This window comes from Microcaecilia unicolor, chromosome 3, assembly GCF_901765095.1.
Source record: "Microcaecilia unicolor chromosome 3, aMicUni1.1, whole genome shotgun sequence".
Classification (NCBI taxonomy): domain Eukaryota; kingdom Metazoa; phylum Chordata; class Amphibia; order Gymnophiona; family Siphonopidae; genus Microcaecilia; species Microcaecilia unicolor.
This window is the reverse complement of record NC_044033.1, coordinates 146,676,773-146,700,409: the sequence shown is the minus strand read 5'-3', so window position 1 is coordinate 146,700,409 and position 23,637 is coordinate 146,676,773. Positions and strand designations below refer to the sequence as shown.

The 23,637-nt window shown below is 43.8% G+C and overlaps 1 protein-coding gene across 1 annotated transcript in view; it reads right to left on the bottom strand.

Moving 5' to 3' along the window:
* Positions 1-5,094: 5,094 nt before the first annotated feature.
* Positions 5,095-23,637, bottom strand: part of CAPN9 (calpain 9) — a 116,860-nt gene continuing 98,317 nt past the window's right edge. Inside the window, exons 16-20 of the mRNA XM_030196438.1 lie at positions 21,563-21,631; positions 18,035-18,113; positions 16,563-16,679; positions 9,137-9,195; positions 5,095-5,591 (exon numbers count right to left, since the gene is read on the bottom strand). Of these exons, the coding sequence (XP_030052298.1) occupies positions 5,565-5,591; positions 9,137-9,195; positions 16,563-16,679; positions 18,035-18,113; positions 21,563-21,631 (351 nt within the window). The 3' untranslated portion in view covers positions 5,095-5,564. The remainder of the gene's footprint in view (positions 5,592-9,136; positions 9,196-16,562; positions 16,680-18,034; positions 18,114-21,562; positions 21,632-23,637) is intronic.

The following is a 23,637-nucleotide window of genomic DNA, read 5'->3' as shown; positions in this document are numbered from 1 at the left end:
TCCAAATGCAGGGCAATGCCTTCCTGACATCCCAGGACCCCTTTAGAAGACCATGAACCAATCTGGTGTGAGACTGCTAGATCAACAGGCAATAAAAGCAAGGCAGTCTTAGTCTGCTTTCATCTGAGTCTATCCATGGCTCAATATCCAAAGCATAAGTACATAAATATTGCCATACTGGGAAAAAACAAAGGTCCATCGAGCCCAGCATCCTGTTTCCAACAGTGGCCAATCCAGGTCACAAATACCTGGCAAGATCCCAAAAATGTACAAAACATTTTATACTGCTTATCCCAGAAATAGTGGATTTTTCCCAAGTCCATTTAATAACGGTCTATGGACTTTTCCTTTAGGAAGCCGTCCAAATCTTTTTAAAACTCAGCTAAGCTAACCGCTAAGCATTAGAGGAATAACCTAGAGGTTTGGGTAGTAGTCCAAGAACCAGAGGATCCTGGGTTCAAACCACTTCTTACACTTATGCTCCTTGAGAACTTGGGCTTGTAATATCTCCATCCATTACCTCAGGTACAAAGTTCGAGGGTCTTTTACAAAGCTGCGCTAGTGTTTTTAGCTCGCTGTAAGAATCAGCTGGTGGTAAATGTTGAGATGTTCATTATGTTTCTATAGGCATCTCAGCGTTTACCACCAGCTGAGTTTTACCACGAGCTAAAAATGCTAGTGTGGCTTTGTAAAAGGCCCCCTTAAATTGTACCTACTCTACCTCCTTTGTATCTCGTGTTGAACTTGGAGTTAGAAAAATAAGTTCCAAATCTGCTAGCCTTGAACTGAGTTGACTCTAGCTCAAGGTTGGTTACAGCAAATTTTGCCCTAACATTAATACAATGTTCTGTCTAAGAGATTTGCTTTCTCCTAATTTTTTTTCATATACTTTCAACAACCTATAAATAACTTAGGACCAGGTGTACCAAGAGGTTTTCTCTTGTGTCCATAGGGAAAATGCTTGGTACATCTGGCCCTGAATTAGTTAGTCCCGTGATGAAATCAGATATATTTTTGACCAAGTCAGACCTCACAAAATGCAGGTGACATTAACACCTGTGTTTCTCTTTAAACTGTTGAATGTGTATCCCATCAAATCAGCTACTCTAATAAAAAAGTTTCTTTCCACAGCGACCTTTGGAAAAGTTCCTCAATTGTATACAAAAGATTATTTTGCTTGTATACAATAATAGTTGGGGTTCTTTGTTTTTCTATGATTTTATTCTTGTTCGTAATTTTATGTTTGCAATAAAATGAAGATCACCTGTTGGGAGTGATGGGGGTGTAAAACAAAAATAGAATAAGACACTCATTTTCAAAAGAGAAAAACTTCTGAAAAGCAGCACAAAGCGGCAGATGGACATTTTTTCCTGCCAAAACATTTAAATTACAGTTTTCAAAAAGGCAGAATTGTGACTTTTTCACTGTGTCCAAATAGCAAGGGGGTGTGTTGGAGGCGTCTTTTGAGTAGGGTGCGCTTACAATCTGGACATTTTTCTGCGATAACTGAACAGAAAAAAAAGGTCCAGGGCACAAAAGAAGTATATTTTTTTATCTAGACCACTGAAGGAATGAAGGCATGACCCCCCCCCCCCCTTAATTCTCCAGTGGTCACTGACCCTCTCCCACCCCTGAAAGATATGATAGTGAAAGTAGATAGCAGGTTGTATGCAGAGGCGTAGCCAGGTTTTGAAGTCAGGTTGGTGTTGGCTAGGCAGCAGTGCCGGTGTTGTCGCTCGGTTCGGTGGCTGTGGCCGGCAATGATTAACACAGGCTGACTCTGCTGTGTTCCCGCCTATAAGGAAAACAGGAGGTTCCATCAGGAGGCAGGAGGCAGCAGAGGTCCCGGGACCAGTCGGAGCAGGCAGCCTGTCTTTTTAACTACAAGTAAAAATATTCAAATTGTGACATTACCTTAGGGGCAGCATATTCACTTCTTCCACTGATAAACATTTTATTTAAATCAGTTTGTATGGTGACTCCACAGGATGTGGAGACCACTAGTCCTGAGCATTTTTGTTTTGGGTGACAAAGGGCCCCAGAGCCTACTTTCAAATAGGACCAGGTACTTTGTGAAATAACACAAAATCCTGCCAAAAGGCACTCAGAACCTATACTGAAAACTTACCACACCATAACAGGTCTAATCCACCTATGAAAAGACAATGATATAAATATTACACTGTGACTAGAGCACCAATATACCAGCTAGTGGGAAACTGGAACAAGTTGGGCTGTTAAGATTCCTACACATGCTACATGATAGCATAGAGGCAGGCAAACTCAGCCTCAAGGGCCGCAAACCAGTCGTGTTTTCAGGGTTTCCCCAATAAATATGCATGAGAACTATTTGCATGCACTGCCTCCATTGTATACAAGTAGATCTCATGCATATTCATTGGAGAAATCCTGAAAACCAGAGGTGTAGCTAGGGGTGCACCAGGGGAGCGGCCGCTCCCCCAAACGGACTTCCGCTGATACCTATTTTTTACATAATGTGTTGCATTGAAAACGCACAACGGCGCCAGCAGAAGTCCGCTTTCTGCTCCCCCCGCACCTTCAACCTGGCTTGCTTCTGCTGAAAACCTGACTGGGTTGTGGCCATCAGGACTCAGGTTGCCCACCCCTATGCTAGTAGAATTCTTCACCTCAGAATATGGACAGACCTTCACCTGATACAAAATAGGGGACTACAAAAAACTTACAGACAAAAACCTGAAATGGAGATCCCCAAGAATGCCAGACTCTTTAAGCAGGGCAATATTGGTAAAAGAGAAACAGAAATTAACTTTCCTCTATACGTTTCAAAATAACAATAGGAAAAATATACATTTAACAAAGCAGGCACATGTCAGTCCTTTGTTTGGCAATTTTTCTAATTGAGCTGGTCTCAGTCTTTTTTCCACTTTCCATGAGTCAGTACAGCGCTGCGTAACCCTAGTAGCGCTCTAGAAATGTTAAGTAGTAGTAGTAGTAGTAGTCTTCTCCCAAATTCTTTTCCAGGTTGGCCTTTCCATTTCTTCTCTCTCCTCTTGTCTGCTACCTTTCCTTCTGTCTGGCACTGATCTTTCATTTTGTTTTATTCCCCCCATTTTTCTCTTATCTGTGTTTTATATCCGCCCATTTGATTTTATTCTCATTCTCTCTTTCTCTCACCTTCTAGTCCTTAGACTCCTTTTCATGTCTCATCTACCAACTGGCTTTTCCCATCTCCCACTTCAGCACTCCATTTGCCCCTCTGTATCTCTCCTTCCTCAGTCTCCTATCCCCCCCATCTTTCACCCACTTCCTTACTCTCCCATTCCCATCCCCAGTACTCACCCTCTTAGCCCTCATCTACTCTCCACTGCCTCTTATTCTCTCCATCCCTGTCTCTTCTTCCTTCCCTTGTCTCCAGGCCACACTTCTACCTCTTACCCTATGTCCATTGCTTCTCTTTCACCATCCTTTTAATCTCATTTCCACCCTCACTCAACCACTTCAGAGATCCATCTCCTTCCTTGCATACTGGTATGGATACTGGTAACCATAAAATGATTCGACTATCAATGTTTTTAGTAGATTACCAAATGGCCACCAGGTTTCAGATTTGCTGCCCTTTAGTTTATTTCCTCTCTCTCTCTCTCTCTCTCTCTCTCTCTCTTCATCTGCCATGCAGGTCTCCCCCTTCTTTCTCTCAGCCATCCAGGATATCTTCAGTCTCTTTCTCTCTCCATCCCTCTTTCCATTCCCTCCCCCATGCAGGATGCCCTCCTCTCTCCCCCCCCCATAGGCCATGAAGCTCTCCCCCCTCATCCCTCTCTCAGCCATCCAGGATCTCTCAACCCTTACTATCAGCCCATCCCTAATACCTTCTGACTGTCAGCCCTAGTGCGCAATAGCAACCTTCTGTGCTCATCCATTCTCCAGCTCATAACTACTTTCCTCTGCTTCCAGCTCCAGCTTCCCCCTTGTTATTTCTCTCTCCTGCCTCCAATCCCTGTCTGCTGTCTCCTTCCCCCCAAACTAGCTTCCCACTATCCCTTTTCATCTTCCCCAGTTCCATTTTCAACATCTTTCCCTTCACCAACCTGATCCTATAATTTCTTAGCCTCTCTCCAACCTACACCAGGGCTGGTCTTAGGCAGGGGTGACAGGGGCTGAAATAAAAAGGATTTTAGAGATTGCTTTTCACCTCTATCTGCCTTGATCAACAAGTGCACTCGGGGTCTGTATTTGTGATTAGAAGTAATTCTGTTTAAAAATGATTGTTTAACTTTGATTGTATGAAAATAAGTTGGAATGTAGAAGATAAGACACAGCTCTAATTAATTTGGTATGTGAAGAGGAGGATGGCGCTTGTTTTCGAGTTTAGACTGGCCACCTGGACTTGGAAACGTGTGACCACATTCCCACAGTATGGCTTGTTTACCTATTCTCAAACCTTCTGTAATTTTCCTTAGCTCTGAACATGAGTCCTAAGCCTAATAAAAAGGGGAGTTTCTTTGAGTGAAATTGGGAGCTCATCTGTGAGCAACGTACGAACTGCGCAGAGAACCTTGTTTCCTGGTCAAAGAAGCTCCTGGCTTTCGCTGTGAACAGGCCCCCCCAGCTGATGATAAGAGCCTGGATGATGTAAGGGCCAGTGATGATTGTATATAATGTATTATTGCTTCTTTTCCTGGTCTAGGAACTCTTAGCATTGCTTAGATGTAGAGACCAGTGATGTACTGATTGTTTATAGATAGGTATTGTTTCTTTTTAGTTGTATAGCTAATCATTGTGTGTATATAGCTAATCATTGTATATATTTTAATCATTGTAGATTTTAGAACCTCTAATAAAGGTCTCATTTACCTAATACGAATCCAAAAGAATCCACAGTAATTACTGAGTAGTCTGTGTCAGTAAAGCAGGCTGTAAATCCATAGCAGTACATTTTTGGCGACGAGCGTGTAGGATTCGTACAAAGAATGACAACCTGTAGTCTGACCATTTTTTCCAGTGAGTATGTCAGTTTCAAGCAGTGGGTAGGTAAAAGGGGAACTTGATGGTTTTTCCACCGGGCAGTCTTGCTAGTGTGATATATGCATGGAAAGGATAACCAGACTGCAGTAAAGTAGGGATGTGTATTTATTAGTCCACATTTGTTTCATTAGCACACCTTAATAATGTTATATACACAAAATCAATTTCATGCACACTGACCTATGAATTATAATGTGTAAAGTCAATTTGTGTGTGTTAAGTTCTGAAAATCATAAAAATGGCCAAACTGAAATGTTTTCCCTGTGTACATCTCCACTGTGTTTGAGTACTGAAGTACCTGTAGTGCTAGCTGTTCCCAAATTTTTAAAAGGAAACTCCACAGGGAGATTCCTTTTAAAAGCTTGATGGCAGGTCCTGCACCAGTTCTAAACATTTGTTGTGGAGGACTTCTTGGTTCCATTAAAGTTTTCACTCGTAAGCAGGACAAGACCTTTTTATCTCACATTTGAATGCATAGTAAAAAGCACAACGTGCTAAAGATTGAAGGCTATGTGGCTCGTCAACAGGTCATATGGATGAATCCATATCTCTTGTCTTCAAATGTTCATTGCCAGGGTGATAAACTAGGAACCGGAAAAAAGAAGCAAAATGTCACAACAGGCAACATTGACATTAATTAGAAACTAATAAACACAATTGTTGACAGAGATGCTGGCTTTCATGAAAAAACTCTTTCCTACTGTCACAAGAAAATCATTTCTACTATATAAACACATTTTGTTAGGGAACACAAAACTCATGGCTAAGAGCTACAAAATGAGTAGTAAACTGTAATGTAGCCACAGTCTGCTGCCTTTTGTAGAAAGCGTGCAGCTATGCATATACAAGCCATTAATTAGCTAGTAATTCCCATACTCTAAAACAGTTTTGAAATTATAGACCGGCCTCATACAGATCTTGAAAAACAGGATTCATGAACAAGAAAACTCCCCCATGCCCATAAGGTAATTTATAAGAATCAGTATATACTGTGACTGTACATTCCAAGAGCTGAAAGAGGAGCATACCTCCAAGTAAATGCCAGTTTGTCTGATTATTCCAATTGAAGAAGTTGTATTACAGTAAAGATTTTATTCAGTATTTTGTAGGTGTGAGTCTCTATCCTAAGTTCTAGAACTGAAGTTTCCATGTTGCTCAGAAACAACCCATAATTAGGAAACAGGAGGAAGTATTACTTAATTAACATCAGAAGATCCAAAATAAGACTCAATACCCATGATCATTACATGTTTTCCGTCAGAGAAATGTGGGCTCCTTGTCACCTAACACTAGAACCATGGTTCAGCCCAGTCCTTGAGGCTCATCTAACCTGTCTGGTTTTCGGCAATAAATGGAATAAATTTGCATACGCAACACAACCACAAAAGTGGAAAGAACAACAAAGGCCCATGGACAATCTCAGGAGCAGGAGAAGAGTGGGAACAGAATCAGGCTCTTCAAGGAACAGACCGAGAACATGCAATATTGAAATCAAGTTTATTGAGAGAAGACTCTACACAGTACCATGTTTCAGCACTAGGTGTGCCTTCCTCAGGAGTCTTGATATTTTGTCTGACAGAATTAGTGGACAAAGTATTCAGGAGTGAGTCTCTTGTTGAAAGAACATTGTGGTCTTTAAAAAGACCTTTATAGAGTGCAATATAGAGTATGGCTTCAAGACTCCTGAGGAAGGCACTCCTAGTGCTGAAACATGGTACCATGTAGAGTCTTCTCTCAATAAACTTGATTTCAATATTGGATATCCTTGGTCTGTTCCTTGAAGAGCTTGATTCTGTTCCCACTCTTCTCCTGCTCCGTAAATTTGTATACACCACATTAGAAATCCAGCCTATGTAAATTTGTCTCATTCACACTCTGGATTAGATGTGCTTCCAGGACTGAGTTGAGAACCACTGTCTTAAAAAAATACTAGCAAATGAACTAGAGTCCAGGATTGTCCTTGAATTGGGGTACTGGGTTGCACTGGGCAACACAATTTAACTAAACCATTTAGAACCTTGGTCTTATCTCTCAGTCCGTGAAGGCCACCAATATATCAGTTTTTAGGATATTCCTAATGCATTGCTTCTCAACCCTGTCCTCAGGGCACACCCAGCCAATCAGGTTTACAGGATATCCATCATAAATATGCATTAGAGATTTACATACTAAGGAGGCAGTGCATGCAAATCTATCTCATGCATATTTATTGTGGATATTCTAAGGAAAGTATTGAGACCATCAGCCTTAGTGAATATGGAGATAGGGGTGTGCAAATCTCTCTCAAGCATATTCAATAGGGATATCCTAAAAGCTTAACCTCTTGGCAGTTCTCAAGGACTGGAAGAGCAAAGATTTAGAAGGTAATTTTATACTTGTCTGCACAGGGTAAAAGATCACGTGTACTTTTTACTCCATGGATTTTACTTTCCAAATTACCCCAGGAAAAGTGTCCATTCTGTATTTATTCTGCAGGTACTTTTTCAGAGTGAAAAAGAATGAGTACTTTTCAAAATTCAGAAGTATGTACATAAGTACAAACCCTTCCCAAGCCCACCCCTGGGAGCATCTTTTCAAAGTGTGAGTAACCTTACTCATGTATAGGTTCCTCCTGCATAATTTTGTGGAAGCCTGTTTCTGTGGATAAATCACTGCTGTATCCTTGGACACAGTTTGGAAATTTACCTTTTTTAAGCATATGACTTACATATATTATGCTTAACTTTGTTTATCTTGTGTCTTGAGCTTGTATTCAGCATCTCGTTCACATGAATAAAAATAGAACTGTTGAAGTTCTTAGGACAAGGATCTCCAACATCAGTCCTTGCCCAGTCAGGATTTCCCCAATGAATATGCATGAGATCTATTTGCATACACTGCCTCCAATGTATGCAAATAGATCTCATGCATATTCACTGGGGAAATCCTGAAACCATGACTGGGCAAGAGCTGACGTTGAAGACCCCTGTCTTTGGAGGTTGATTCTGGGCAATGGAAGGATAATTTTATAAAGTAGATGCTAACATTTTCATACCCATTATGTGCGTAAATGTTTAGATTACTAGTATATACTCGTGTATGTGGGCACATATGCAAGTAAATAGAGGCTGATCAAATTTCAGTTTTGGTTATGGTGCCAAAACTGTCCCAAAATCCATTTTCTGCCTGGTTTCGATTTCAGCCAAATGGCTATGGCCATGGTTTTAGTTTTGGATGAAAATGACTGCGTGTTTTTGGTGCTTTGGGCTTTTTCCTGTTTGTCTCTCTCTTTCCCCCTTCCCTCCCCTCTGAACAGGAATTGCCTTTTCCCCTTGCCCACCTATAGGTGTCCTCCTCGGGCCTATCTTACAATCCCTGGTAGTCTAGGGGTGTAGGGATTAGAAAACAAGAAGGCAACTAATCTACAAGATCCAATATGGAAGAGAAAAAAGAAGCAGACCATATAAAAAAAAACATTTCCTTTATTGATGTTTCAAAGTTCCCAGGGTTTACAATCCAATGCCCGACATGGCCATGCTTCACCGACAATACAGGCTGCGTCAGGGGCCACTAAAACCAGCTGGTGTGAAACAACAAACTTCACCAGTGCTGATTATCAATGTGTCTCTGCCTGGGTCCATTTGATACCATGGCTTGGATAATATTTGGGTGATTCTAAAGAATTTCCAGGCTCTACTGGGTATGATGAAGACGTGGAGGGGCATTTTCGATAGAACGTCTAAATTAGAATTTAGACGTTTTATACAAAACGTCCAAATTCTGAACAGGAAAGAAGGTCATTTTCGAAAAAGATACCCATCTATCTTTTGTTTTCGAAAATCCTATGCACGTTTTGTGATTTGGATGTTTCTTTTTGGGGGGGGGGGGGAATTTTCGAAAAAAAAAAATAAAAATGTCCAAGTGCAAAATGTCCAAAATCAAGCCATTGGGATGTAGGAGGAGCCAGCATTTTTAGTAGACTGGTCCCCCTGACATCCCAGGGCACCCTAGGGGGCACTGCAGTGGACTTCATAAACTGCTCCCAGGTACACATCTGACCATTGCTATACTGGATGTAAGGCAACATGAATCTCTAATGGAAAGTCATGATCACCGGTGGCAAATTTGTAAACAAATATAAAATCTTTACCTCAATCTGATTCAGCTGTATTAGCGCACTGTTGCTTCTGTCTAGAGTTTTGAATACCCCTGAAAAACACACACACACAAAAATTACAGATACATATGCTCCCATTCCCTCAGCAATGCAACCCTATGCAAGGCAGACCTTACAACTAAAGTGGTAATCATGGCAGAGAACTGAAATGCAAAATGTTGTGTAGATATCGTCTGTATTCCTGTTCTACATAGTAATGTGGAGGGGCATAATCGAACGGCAGCGGCCATCTCCAGGGCCGGCGCCGTAAGTGGGTGGAGCCAACCGTATTTTCGAAAAAGATGGCCAGCCATCTTTTTCTTTGCTAATACGGTTGGGCCCGGCCAAATGTCAGAGCTCGCCGGGTTTGAGATGGCCGGCATCGGTTTTCGGCCATAATGGAAAATGTAGTGCACTGGCCCCCCTCACAAACCAGGACACCAACCGGGCACCCTAGGGGGCACTTCTAAAATTAAAAAAAAATAGCTCCCAGGTGCATAGCTCCTTTACCTTGGTTGCTGAGCCCCCCAAATCCCCCCCAAAACCCACTCCCCACAACTCTACACCATTACCATAGCCCTAAGGGGTGAAGGGGGGCACCTGCATGTGAGTACAGTGGGTTTTGGGTGGGTTTTGGAGGGCTCCCATTTACCACCACAAGTGTAACAGGTAGGGGGGTGGGCCTGGGTCCACCTGCCTGAAGTGCACTGCACCCACTAAAAACTACTCCAGGGACTTGCATGCTGCTATCAGGGAGCTGGGTATGACATTTGAGGCTGGCAAAAATGGCTTTTTTTTGGGTGGGAGGGGGGTGGTGACCACTGGGGGAGTAAGGGGAGGTGATCCCCGATTCTCTCCGGTGGTCATTTGGTCAGTTGGGGGTCCTTTTTGAAGCTTGGTCGTGAAAAAAAAGGGACCAAGTAAAGCCGGCAAAATGCTTGTCAAGCCTGGCTTTTTTTCCCCATTATTGGGCGAAGCCAGCCATCTCGTGAGCATACCCCCGTCCCACCCCTGTCCTGCCTTCACTACCCTACCGACACGCCCCCTTGATGTTTCGCCGGCTCCGCGACGGAAAGCAGTTGAATCCGGCCAAAATCAGCTTTCGATTATACCGATTTAGCCGGTTTCAGGAGGTCGCCGGCCATCTTCCGATTTGTGTCGGAAGATGACTGGTGATCACTTTCGAAAATGAGCTGGATAGTAACATAGTAGATGACAGCAGAGAAAAACCTGTACGGTCCATCCAGTCTGACCAACAACATAAACTCATATGTACTACTTTATATGTATACTTGACCTTGATTTGTATGTCATTTTCAGGGCACAGACTGTAGAAGTCTGCCCAGCACTAGCCCCGCCTCTCAACCACTAGCCCCGCCTCCCAACCACCAGCGCTGCCACCTAATCTCTGCTAAGCTTTTGAGGATCCAGGAAAGTTCTCTGATTGCAAATGGTGGAGCCCTAGTGCTGCATTCAGAGTGAAATACCATGACAATTTGTATAGTGAAATTCAGCAGTGCGGCATCAGTGAGGACACAACATGGCGCTCAATTGTTTATTTCTACCCATCTGTAAAGGATCATATTCGGTAGGGAGAGGCAGATCTTTTTTGGATATATAGAATCTCTGCAATATTTTGGGTGTATACGAAATCTTTAGGTGGCTACTGGCACCTGGTCCAAAAAGGTATAATACAATGGTTCCAAAACCTAGTCCTGGAGGCACCCCAGCCAGTCACCCCAGCCAGTCACAATGAATATTCATGAGAGAGATTTGCATGCACTACCTCCACTGCATGCAAATCTCTCTCATGAATATTCATTGTGGGTATCCTGAAAACCTGACTAGCTGGGATGCACCAGGTTTGGGAACCACTGGTATAAGGTGGTAACTGGTGTTAACTGTCCAACCCCACCCCCTTTTAGAAAGCCACACGGTAATGTCGACACAGCCCATTCGCTTTGAATGGGCTGTGTTGGCATTACTGCACGGGCAGCCACTAGTGTAACTTTGTAAAAGGGGTGTGTTTGTGGGGGGAGAGTGGGGGGGGGGGGGGTTAAGTCGGCTAATCAAGAAGAGAACTTTATTTTTTTTCAAAATATAAAGCTTTAACACTTCTTCAGATGTGGTGATTGCTAGCAGATTTATCACATATGTTCTGCTTACTGACTGCTGAAAATAGAGGGCTCGGTGGAGCTCACAATGGTTAACAAAGAATGAGCCTAGCTTTTTAACAAGCCTTTGTTTAGATGTGCATTCTACTGAGCAAAAAAATATAGACTAACAGGTATACAATATTTGCAAACACCCTTTGCCATCCTTATGACATTCTAGCCTTAAATATTCTTTAAACAGCTCTCTGTGAGGCAAAAACAAAACAAAACTGTAGACAGCTGCACTACACCATCTCCCACGTAGTGATAGGGTGAATCAGATTGGTGGAGGGGTAGCATTGTATATTAACGAGAGCCTTGAATCAAATAGATTGAAAATTCTGCAGGAAACAAAACACTCCTTGGAATCACTGTGGATTGAAATTCCATGTGCAAAGGGGAAAAGGATAGTGATAGGAGTGTACTACCGTCCACCTGGCCAGGACGAACAGACGGATGCGGAAATGTTAAAGGAAATCAGGGACGCAAACAAACTGGGCAACACAATAATAATGGGGGATTTCAATTACCCGCATATAGACTGGGTTAATGTAACATCTGTACACGCAAGGGACATAGGATTTCTTGATGAAATCAAGGACAGCTTCATGGAACAGCTAGTTCAGGAGCCGACAAGAGAAGGAAAAATACTAGACTTAGTCCTTAGTGGTGCTCATGATCTAGTGCAGGGGGGTAACGATACGAGGGCCGCTTGATAACAGTGATCATAATATGATCGGTTTTGATATTGGCATTGAAGGAAGTGAAACTAGGAAATCAAGTACGCTAGCGTTTAACTATAGAAAAGGTGATTACGACAAAATGAGAAAAATGGTGAAAAAAAGACTGAAAGGAGCAGCTCGCAGAGTAAAAAACTTGCATCAGGCGTGGATGCTGTTTAAAAACACCATCCTGGAGGTTCAGGACAAATTTATTCCACGTATTAGAAAAAAGGGAAAAAAGACTAAACGTCAGCCGGCGTGGCTAAACAGTAAGATAAAGGAAATCATTAGAGCCAAAAAACAATCCTTCAGAAAGTGGAGAAGAGAACCAACTGAAAGTAACAGGATAGATCATAAGGAATGCCAAGCCAAATGCAAAGCGGAGATAAGGAGGGCAAAAAAGGACTTTGAGAAGAAATTAGCGTTGGAAGCAAAAATACATAGTAAAAATTTTTTTAGATACATTAAAAGCAGGAAACCGGCCAAAGAGTCGGTTGGGCTGCTGGACGAAAATGGTGTTAAAGGGGCGATCAAGGAGGACAAAGCCGTAGCGGAGAAATTAAATGAATTCTTTGCTTCGGTCTTCACCGAGGAGGATTTGGGGGGGACACCGGTGCCGGAAAGAATATTTGAAGTGGGGGAGTCGGAGAAACTAAACAAATTCTCTGTAACCTTGGAGGATGTAATGGGTCAGTTCAGCAAGCTGAAGAGTAGTAAATCACCGGGACCTGATGGTATTCATCCCAGAGTATTAATAGAACTAAAAAATGAACTTGCGGAGCTACTGTTAGAAATATGCAATCTGTCCCTAAAATCGAGTGTAGTACTGGAAGACTGGAGGGTAGCCAATGTTACTCCGATTTTTAAGAAGGGTTCCAGAGGAGATCCGGGAAATTATAGACCGGTGAGTCTGACGTCGGTGCCGGGCAAGATGGTGGAGGCTATTATTAAGAATAAAATTGCAGAGCATATACAAAAACATGGACTGATGAGACAAAGTCAGCACGGATTTAGTGAAGGGAAGTCTTGCCTCACCAATCTAATGCATTTTTTTGAGGGGGTAAGCAAACATGTGGACAATGGGGAGCCGGTTGATATTGTATATCTGGATTTTCAGAAGGCGTTTGACAAAGTGCCGCACGAAAGACTCCTGAAGAAATTGCAGAGTCATGGAATCGGAGGTAGGGTATTATTATGGATTAAGAACTGGTTGAAAGATAGGAAGCAGAGAGTAGGATTGCGTGGCCAGTATTCTCAGTGGAGGAGGGTAGTTAGTGGGGTCCCGCAGGGGTCTGTGCTGGGTCCGTTGCTTTTTAATGTATTTATAAATGACCTAGAGATGGGAATAACTAGTGAGGTAATTAAATTCGCCGATGACACAAAATTATTCAGGGTCGTCAAGTCGCAGGAGGAATGTGAACAATTACAGGAGGACCTTGCGAGACTGGGAGAATGGGCGTGCAAGTGGCAGATGAAGTTCAATGTTGACAAGTGCAAAGTGATGCATGTGGGTAAGAGGAACCCGAATTATAGCTACGTCTTGCAAGGTTCCGCGTTAGGAGTTACGGATCAAGAAAGGGATCTGGGTGTCGTCGTCGATGATACGCTGAAACCTTCTGCTCAGTGTGCTGCTGCGGCTAGGAAAGCGAATAGAATGTTGGGTGTTATTAGGAAGGGTATGGAGTCCAGGTGTGCGGATGTTATAATGCCGTTGTATCGCTCCATGGTGCGACCGCACCTGGAGTATTGTGTTCAGTACTGGTCTCCGTATCTCAAAAAAGATATAGTAGAATTGGAAAAGGTACAGCGAAGGGCGACGAAAATGATAGTGGGGATGGGACGACTTTCCTATGAAGAGAGGCTGAGAAGGCTAGGGCTTTTCAGCTTGGAGAAGAGACGGCTGAGGGGAGATATGATAGAAGTGTATAAAATAATGAGTGGAATGGATCGGGTGGATGTGAAGCGACTGTTCACGCTATCCAAAAATACTAGGACTAGAGGGCATGAGTTGAAGCTACAGTGTGGTAAATTTAAAACGAATCGGAGAAAATTTTTCTTCACCCAACATGTAATTAGACTCTGGAATTCGTTGCCGGAGAACGTGGTACGGGCGGTTAGCTTGACGGAGTTTAAAAAGGGGTTAGATAGATTCCTAAAGGACAACTCCATAGACCGCTATTAAATGGACTTGGAAAAATTCCGCATTTTTAGGTATAACTTGTCTGGAATGTTTTTACGTTTGGGGAGCGTGCCAGGTGCCCTTGACCTGGATTGGCCACTGTCGGTGACAGGATGCTGGGCTAGATGGACCTTTGGTCTTTCCCAGTATGGCACTACTTATGTACTTATGTACTTATGTACTTGGGGCCTGAGGGGACCTGGGCCCCTGTAGATTTCCTCCTGGACCCCCCTCCCGACGACCCTCTCGACCCCCCCCCCCCGCGAACCCTCCCCCACCGTCGCCTACCTTCGGTTTTGCTGGCAGGGGACCCCAATCCCCGCCAGCCGATGTCCTCTTCGTCCTGCAGTCAAAAAAGTCTTCGTTCTGTTGCATGCTGACATCCTGCACGTTGTACGTGCAGAACGTCAGACTCAGAGAACCTAGGGCTCAGAGAACCTCGGGCTCTGGACTCCCCTCCCACCGAAGTCTGGCTACGCCCCTGTCCCACGGTGCCTCTTTAACTGCATGAGCTTAAACATATTGCAAGAAAGAGGGAGCTTCTAGAACTGTGATTTTTGAGGGGTGAAGAGTTATCATTTTGCTCTGTGCTTTCCCCTTCTGAAATGTTTATTTTTTTTTGCCCACCCTAATCTCTCCTAAACACACCTGGAGAGCACTTCATCCATTCCCATTAACTTACACAACAGAAGCCCCTACTTATCTCAGTTTCCTCTCATTTTTGGTGCCTCTTCTTTAATTTTGATATTGCCTCTTACCTCGTGTCCCCAAACCAGTTGTTAATCATGAAGTATTGTAGAATCCATTCATTCCTTTAACCTCTCTATACAATTTTCTATCTCACCAACAGCATGATGTACTGCAGTGCTATAGCTAAGTCAGCACCACCTGGCTACAGAAAGAGATGCAATGGCAATGACAGAGAACCTCCAGGTGCTGATTCTATGGCTCAGGTGGCAACACTGTGCTATGAGATTGGATGCCTCTGTGTATTGGGGTCATTCAGGACTGAGTGGGAAGGAGGTAATGTGGCTAGTACAACTATGGCAGACTGTGCTGGCCAGTGAATAGGGCTGGCGGTGTGTCTTAGAAGAGGCAGGCTCCTATTCTTGGGCTCGCAAGTGCATCCTGCGATGCCCAGACAGGTTACTTGGAGAGGACGGGCAGTAGAGACTTTTCAGGGCAGCAAAAGGGAATAAAATAACAAAGGAAAGGAGAAAGACTAAATCCGCATCTTTACAAAGGGCTTGTCATTCAAAGCGAATTAACTGGGCAGGAGAGGTTTCTGCATGCTTAAATTGTGCTCAGCAGGCCATCAGCTGATATTTAGTGGAACTTAAATGTGAAGAAACACATGTGGAAGGTTGACCTCTAGCTGCAGTACTGTGAGACTACCACTAGAGGTCATGGCAGCCATTTTACAGTAGGATTTGCCGGGGAGCAGAAGCATTCATTCCTACCTTGCCAACCCCACCAGATCACCAGGAGAGCTTAAGGTAGGTCCATGGAGGTGGGCCTTAGAGGTGGCTGGTGAAGGGGTGTCTGTTCTTACAGGGGATGCCGGGAAGGCGGTCTGATATGGGGGGCAGGTTCAGGAGGAGGTCTGCTCTGGGGGAGAGTTTCAGAATTGGGGGGAGGGGGGAGAATACAGATACTCTTATGTGAATCCTGGCTGAATATTGTCCGGGACCAGCATAAGTTCGCTGAGACCCAGATATTTCATGCTGGTGCCTGAACATGGTTTGGCATTTCTGGATCTAATTTAGCCAGTGACGGTCAGTGTATAAAACAATGCTGACTGCCGACGGTTGACTATAGACTGCAATATGTCTTTCCAGGGAACCCTGTAGAACATAACCAATTTATACTGGACTGGTGCAGTCAAGGCAGTATAATTCATGTACATATGAACAGGTGTGTTTTTTTGTGGGGGTAACCTCATTTTCCTTTTGCTCCTTTGAGCTTCCAATTCAAACAAAACTGTCCTATGCTGGGCTATAATGCTCAAGCTCAACTACTATGGGTCTCCCCTCCCTTTCTGTTACTCTCCCCACTCACTTAGCCCTGGCATTTCAGTAATAATACACAACTGGGAGTCAGACACCAGCATTCTTTCAAGAAGCCTGCGACCTAGGCCCTAAAACCGATCACACTGCCATGTTTAGGGCTTGGGTTTGTGTCCAGGATTGTGGAGTTGGGGAATGCTCACAACTTTCTGCAAGATCGCAGTAGTTGTGCAATGGCGACACCTAGTCTAGGTGTCACCAAGCCCTAGACATGGTAGCGAGCTCTTGACACTGAGCCACTGGGCCTGCTGTGTGGACAACAAAAAACGTAGTACATTCCTAGCAAAAATGGATACTTACGGCATGCGTTCTCCAAACGTATCAAGCAGTTTAGAAAGTCATCAAATTCAATCTGGTACCCAGCATCAGTGTATCTGAGGACAACCAACTGCAGCACCTGATTGTTGAGCTGAAATCCTAAAAAAACCCAAACCATCCTACTTGTAAATGACCCAACAAACCTAATAAAAGACTCTTGTAAATTCTGAAGAAACAGCTTGTCATATTATTTATTTATGTATCTCCATTTATACCCACTTAAACCTAAGCGGTTCACAATTTAAAAACATACATAATTATTGACAAATCAAACATATAAATGGCGAGTGACCGACTCACTCGCAAATGCGCAGTAGAGACTTCCCTCTCTGTCCCGCCCCCCGCGTCAATACGTGATGTCGGGGGGGGGGGGGGGGCGGGCGGGACAGAGAGGGAAACTGCACCGCCGAGGTTGCTACCGCTCCCCCCCCACTCGGAGTCGCCGCCGCCACCCCTCCACCCGGCCCTCTCTTCCCTTCTGAACTTACAGATCCATTCGCCGAACGCAGCAACGCACATCAGCTGAGCTGCAGTGAGCCCTTCCTTCTTTGCCTGTGGCCCCGCCCTCCTGTGACGTAACGTCAGCGAGGGCGGGACACACACAGGCAGAGAAGGAAGGGGCAGCTCAGCTGATGTGCGCTGCTGCGTTCAGCGAATGGATGTGTAAGTTCAGAAGTGAAGAGAGGGCCCGGGCCAGGTGGAGGGGTGGCGGCGACTTCGAGGGGGGGGGGAGCGGTGGCGACTTCGTGGGGGGGAGGGGAGCGGTGGTGACCGCGGGGGGAGGAAAACCTCAATACCAGCCCGTTTTTACGGGCTCAACGGCTAGTACAACATAAAACACAATTTCATACTACTGCAATAAAATGCTCCTCCGGCTCATCAATCTGCTCCATAATACCAAGGACATCATACTGCATAAAGAGTCACTGAGGGAAAGGCATGAACAAAATAATACGTCTTATTTTGTTCATGCCTTTTCCTCAGTGACTCTTTATGCAGTATAATTTTATTATGTCACCCATGTTCTCCATATTATACCAATTGTTCTTTTACTCTGGAATGGCGAAAGCCATTACGGAAAATTGTAAGCCACATTGAGCCTGCAAATAGGTGGGAAAAACACATACAGAAGACCGGGCCCCAATGAAAGAGGAAGGCATCCGATGCTAGTTTGTTGTAGGCCTGGAGCCTGAACAGAAGGGAATTTGTGATTGAATTGAGTGGCAAAGAGATCCATTGAGGGGTTGCCCCATACTTGGAAGATCTCGTGGGCTGTGCTCACATTACGTGACCACTTGTGTGGTTGCATGACCCTGCTCAGTCTGTAAAAGACATCAAGAGAAAGCAAACTGTTAGCTAGATTCGGCACTTCTTGCTCCCAGAAATTGGGTCCCTTCTTTCTTAATGTTCTTCTAGCTGTCTTTCTTTTTAAAGACGGGAATTTCTAGTTTTACCTGCAGCTTTTAAAGCATTACGAAGTTCATATGAAGACATAGAACCAGACCTGTCAGTGTCGAATTGAAGAAAGATGCCCTGAAAGGGATTTTTAAAAGAAGAAAACTGTAAACATATTCATTTCTTATTGCTGAATTTTCTGTTAAAAAGATGAATGAATGATTACATTATATTCGGCATGTAAAACGATGCGGATCACAACAGCACATACATAATAAAAATACATTGAAATGCAACCAATAAAAACCATACCATTAAAACAAACATTACAAAAGATAAAATAAATTGGCTGGTATTCATTCAGCGGCAGTCAAAGTTTTTTGAAACGCAGACTGTCGCTGGCTAAATTAGCCCCAGATATTCAGTGGCAGGCCATGTCCAGGCACCAGCACTGAAAATCCAGAGCTAATTTATAGTGCACTGGCCACTGGAGCTTATGCGGGTCCTGGCTGATATTCAGACACTTATATGGGTATCAGCTAAATATCGGCCAGGACCTGCATAAGACATTTGTGCCCAGATCCCAATTCCCCTCCCTCCTCCCATACCAACCCCCGGAACATAAATCCTCCTCCACCCCCGCATTCCCATTGATACAAGGTAGGCCCAGGTCCCCACATAAGCACATAAGCACTGCCATACTGGGAAAAGACCAAGGGTCCATGAAGCCCAGCATCCTGTCTCCGACAGCGGCCAATCCAGACTTCAAGAACCTGGCAACCCCCCCCCCCCCCAAAAAAAAAAAAGAATAATGTTCAATGGACTTTTCCTTCAGGAATCCTGCCAGCCCTCTCCAACCCCGGATCCACCTTAAAGAATCCTGGTGGTCCAGTGGTAAATGGGTAGGAACAATTTCCACTCACTCCTGCCAGGTCAGAAGCTGCTATAAAATGGCTGCTGTGACCTCTAGTAGCAGCCTTGCGGTACTTTAAAAGACTATTTCTGTTCTAGGTAGGCGGGAGGCCAGGTTTACCATATGGCTCCAGGAAAAGGAAGACAGATTGAGCCAGTCCGGGTTTTACTTCCATTGGCATCCAGACTGGCTCAATCTGTCCTTTTTTTTCAGGAGCCATATTGTAACCCTGGAGGAGAGCAGCTGGAGTTGCTACCTAGAAGGTAACTGTGGGCACTGGTTGATATTTAGACCGGTGCCCAGTTACCTTCACTACATAAACTTTGGACAGTCTTTTTTCTGTCCTAACTTTATATGGGCTTCTAGTCACTAACTAGCTAGGTGGCCACTCTACCCAAACACTGCCCCTGACCCGTCCTTAACCTCACCGTTAAGAGGGAATATTCAGCGACAATCTCCAGTTAAGTGCTGCTGAATATTACTGCTTAGCCCCAGACAAGCAAATGGTCAGGAGCCTCTCCTGGCATTTAAATCACTTTGAAAATCAGGCCCAAGATGTACAGCCCTAAAGGACATTGATAAATGAAATTTAAATATCATAATTACACATAGAAAAAGAGCCAAGAGCAGAAACCCAATTTCAAAAAGCTGGTATTTACAAGTAGATTGTGAGGAGATATGGTCTGGGAGGGACTCAGGTAGAATTGTGCATTCCCCATTTCATTGTATTTTGACGCTGTTACAACTATATTTACACTTTTGCGTGTATTTTACTGGTCATTTTATTTCCAAGAAAACAAGGACCACAATGGGAATATGAGCCTCTGCCTTGTGAAATCCTGTTTCTACATTTACCATTCAGCAGAAAGGCAGGCCTGAGAGACTGATCCACAGAACATTTCCATTCTCCTGTTTCCCCACAGCAAGACGGAGGTGCATCTGTTTCACAGTGTCAGAAGAGAAACGCCAAAGAAAAAAAGGTGAGAGAAATGTTTTGCCTGAGGATTTGTCAAAAATGGGTGAGAAATAAAGGCATGCTATGAGGAACATGAAAGGGAAGGGGTGGGTTGGGAATTCCTTGGTATTCCGGATAAGGAACCCCCCCCCCCCCCCAGTTCCTATTGCCATGGGTAAGAGGTGGGGGAGCCATCTCATCCCTCACCTCAGACAGCAGATTGCCTTAAGCCAGTCCTTTGTGCGCTGGCACTTGTGTGGTATAGGGGCTCATTCTGGGAGTCTATTTTATAAAGACACATAGATGCCTATTTGCATTTATAAAACAAGCTTAAAATAAGCACCATTTTGGACTTGTCACATAGGTGTCCTGTTGTAAAATCAGGCTCAATGATGCCAGATGTGGAGACATCTGCCCAAAAAAGGCTTCATGTGACAAACAATCATACAAGGTGGGGGGGGGGGGGGGGTCAATATTCAGCGGTGGCACTCCGTTTTGCTGATTGCTGCTGGCGTTATTCCCGGATATTCAATGCCAGGCCATGTCCAGGCACCGGTATTCAATTTCCGGGTCTCCAGAGCCTGGTAATGCATTGCGGTTAACTTCAATATTCAGCATTTAACCAGCTATGGGTTACCTGATAAAATAGTACAGCCTTTTATTATTAGAAAATCTTTTATTGAATTATAAAAAAAACCCCATAAGTAACACAATTATACGTAACTGAATGGAAGTGAACACATCCCTTCCCCTCCCCTTGTGCAATACCTCAGTAATGCATTACAGACCTGCCAAGTCTCACGCTTTCAGCGGGAGACTCCCACTTTTCCAGGTCATTTCCCGCCGAGAAATCAGGATCTCCCACCGAGTGGCCTCCCATCCAGTGACAGCAGGAAGCGTCTTCATAAAGCACCTGCTACTGTTGATCCCACACCCCACGGCAGCAAGTGACGTTCTGTGAAGGTGTTTCCTGCTGCTACTGGACAGGGAGACCACTCCTGTATCTGGTGGCCATGAATCAGCTATGCTGGGGGCGGAGAAATAGGCAGAGTTGTAGGTGAAGCTGGGTGGAGCAATGGATGGGTGGGGTGGTGCTGGGGTGGGCTGGGAGCGGACCTTAAATCTCCCGCTGAGTTGATCAGTCCCCTTGGCAGCTCTGGTATTATAAAAGTCAGAACAGATAGGACAGCCTCTTATACGGTCCCATTTATGCAGTTAAGCTGGCCAGTTAAGTGCTGAATATCGACACTTAATAGTCAAGTTACGACTTTGCCCCTGGAACACCCCCCCCCCCCCCTAAATAAGCCTGGTTATTTTCAGCAAAACTAACCGTAACTGGTTAAGTTCAGCTGAAAATTACCGGCTAGCGCCAAACAGGGGTTGTTTCTGACTGGCTAAATCACTTTGAATAGTGACCTGGGTGTTATTAAAGGCAAATAGTTTACAACAGGGGATACAAACATTATTTCCAGTGGTGACTGCTGATCCAGAAAGTTGCCAGAGAGGAAACAAATTCCTTGGTAGTTGGTACACTGCCCCATCGTAAAGAGTATATAACAGTCCTGAAACCTTGAAATTCACTGAACACAGAAACATGTAAGTTTCTGAAAAGTATTGCTATAGGTATAAGAACTGTGACATTATAAATACAATTATTTGGATTTTTGAATTTAGTTCAAATCTTTTCACTAGTAGCTCAAGGTGAGTTACATTACTTACAATCCAGTTCTTTAGTTTGTTCCAGAAACTCTTGAACTCCTCAAATTCCAGTTTTCCATTCCCAGATGACTTTTGACTCAAGGTTAAGGAAGAATTTTTATTTTTGTTGAGACTTATCTAAAAAAAAACTCTGGTCATATCTATCAACTCCTAACCACTGTTCCCTCTGAGCTGAACAGGAGCCCTCCACCTTCAGCCCTGCCAGTGGGAGGTGCTGTTTCATTATCACAAGTTCAGTACTGAGAGACAAGCAAGCTCGGCAGAACTCCAGGGAACCTGCCTGTCCCTAGTAATTGAAAATATAATATTGAAGCACTGCCCTTCACTGGCAGCAATATAGTTGGAGGACTCCCACTCAGCTTAGAGGGAACAGGTCTCCTAACTACAGAAACCTACCGCAAAGCTGGTACTCTGGTGTGAGACCGCTTTGTTTAGGGACCAATAGCCATGTCAACTCTTTCCTGATGATACCTGCATTGGAGAGTGAAAGGTGAGAAAAAGCTGCAGGATGGAGCTGTTTTGACCTTATCATTTCAAAACGTTTTTCCTCCCTCCTTCTCTGCCTTATTCACCAATAAACTGTGGCTAATTAGTCTGATAGGACATGTTGCTACCAGGCCTCCACAGCAGGTCTGTGAATAGCTGTCCTCTAAAATAATATCAGTGATACTTAAGAAAGTTTAAAGGTAAAGGTACATTGACTAACATATTTGAGAAGAGGAAGGTCTTGTTAACGGATTCATGTGTATCTCTGATAAATTGCTTACATGTGGAGACCAACCGAGATAAAATGTGCAACTTGGCCAGTGTCTAAAGTGTCTGCTTTGATGACATTTGATAATGCCTCTAGCCTCTGCCACAAAATATAGTGCTGACTCCATAGGACTGGATCTGCTGTTTCAATTGTAACTATTTTTCATATTGGAAAGTAAAATGGGAAATACGTTTACACACTTTATCTCAACAATTTGGATTATCACAGGAAATGTAGCTTTAAAACTTATCTTGCAAAGTTATCTTTATGAAAATTCCTAATTGTATACTCTAGGGAAGGCTGTTTTTATACTTAGATTATACACTGACCCCTGGTGCCAGAAAACATATTGCTATGATGATATAAACAATACTGATGATGGGAAATGATCAAAAATACTCACTTGCTTTCTGATAGGAATTTATTTAATTTTTCACAAAGACTCTTAATCTTCGTGTTTTGGCCAAGAATAGTCAGTTGTATATTAGTTCCATTCCAAGGAAACCACAACAAAGTCTGATACAGCACGCAGTCTCTCTTAAAGTATGAAACTACTCCACTATTCAGCCAGCATAAAGGAAACTTGCACCACAGTGTAGCAGTTCTAACCACTGCAAAACAAAAAAACATTTGTTGTGGTTTCCTTGAAATTGAACTAATATTCAACCCACCACTTAGACCCCTGAGACAGGCTATTCTTGGCCAAAACACAAAGATTAAGAGTCTTTCTGAAGAATTAAATAAAATGTGAGAGGAGGGTCTTTTTTATGGTCTCCTCCACTTTTGTGTGCTTGCTCTGAGTTGGGTGCCGTTTATAGAATAGCACTGAGATCCGCACCCAATTTACACCAACTGAGTCTGTAGAATTATGAGCACAGGTCAGCACCCCAGCACAGGTGAAAAAGGGCAGAGGCTGACAAGCCAGTGCGACTCTGGAATCTATCAGAGATTGAGAAGCCTGTAATTTATTAAAGAATATGAGCCTGTGTAAACTCAGGAATTTATACCCTTATGGGCAAGCTGGCATGGGAAAGGTGCAATTATGGATGGACGGAAGATTGTGATTTAGCAACTTAAAGGAAAATATATGGTGAGAACAGAGAACAGAATGATCTCTCAGGAAGCTAAGTGCTGAAGGTATATAAACAATTGAACCAGAGCATTACATTAGAGAGGCAGTGGCAGACCACATGTTTGTGTCCCCTGCTCTCCACATGAGAAACTAGCATTTGTAATTGTAACTTTCTCTTGGTAATTAATTAAAGACAGTAGCGTACCAAGGGGGGGCGGTGGGTGCGGTCCGCCCCGGGTGCACGCCGCT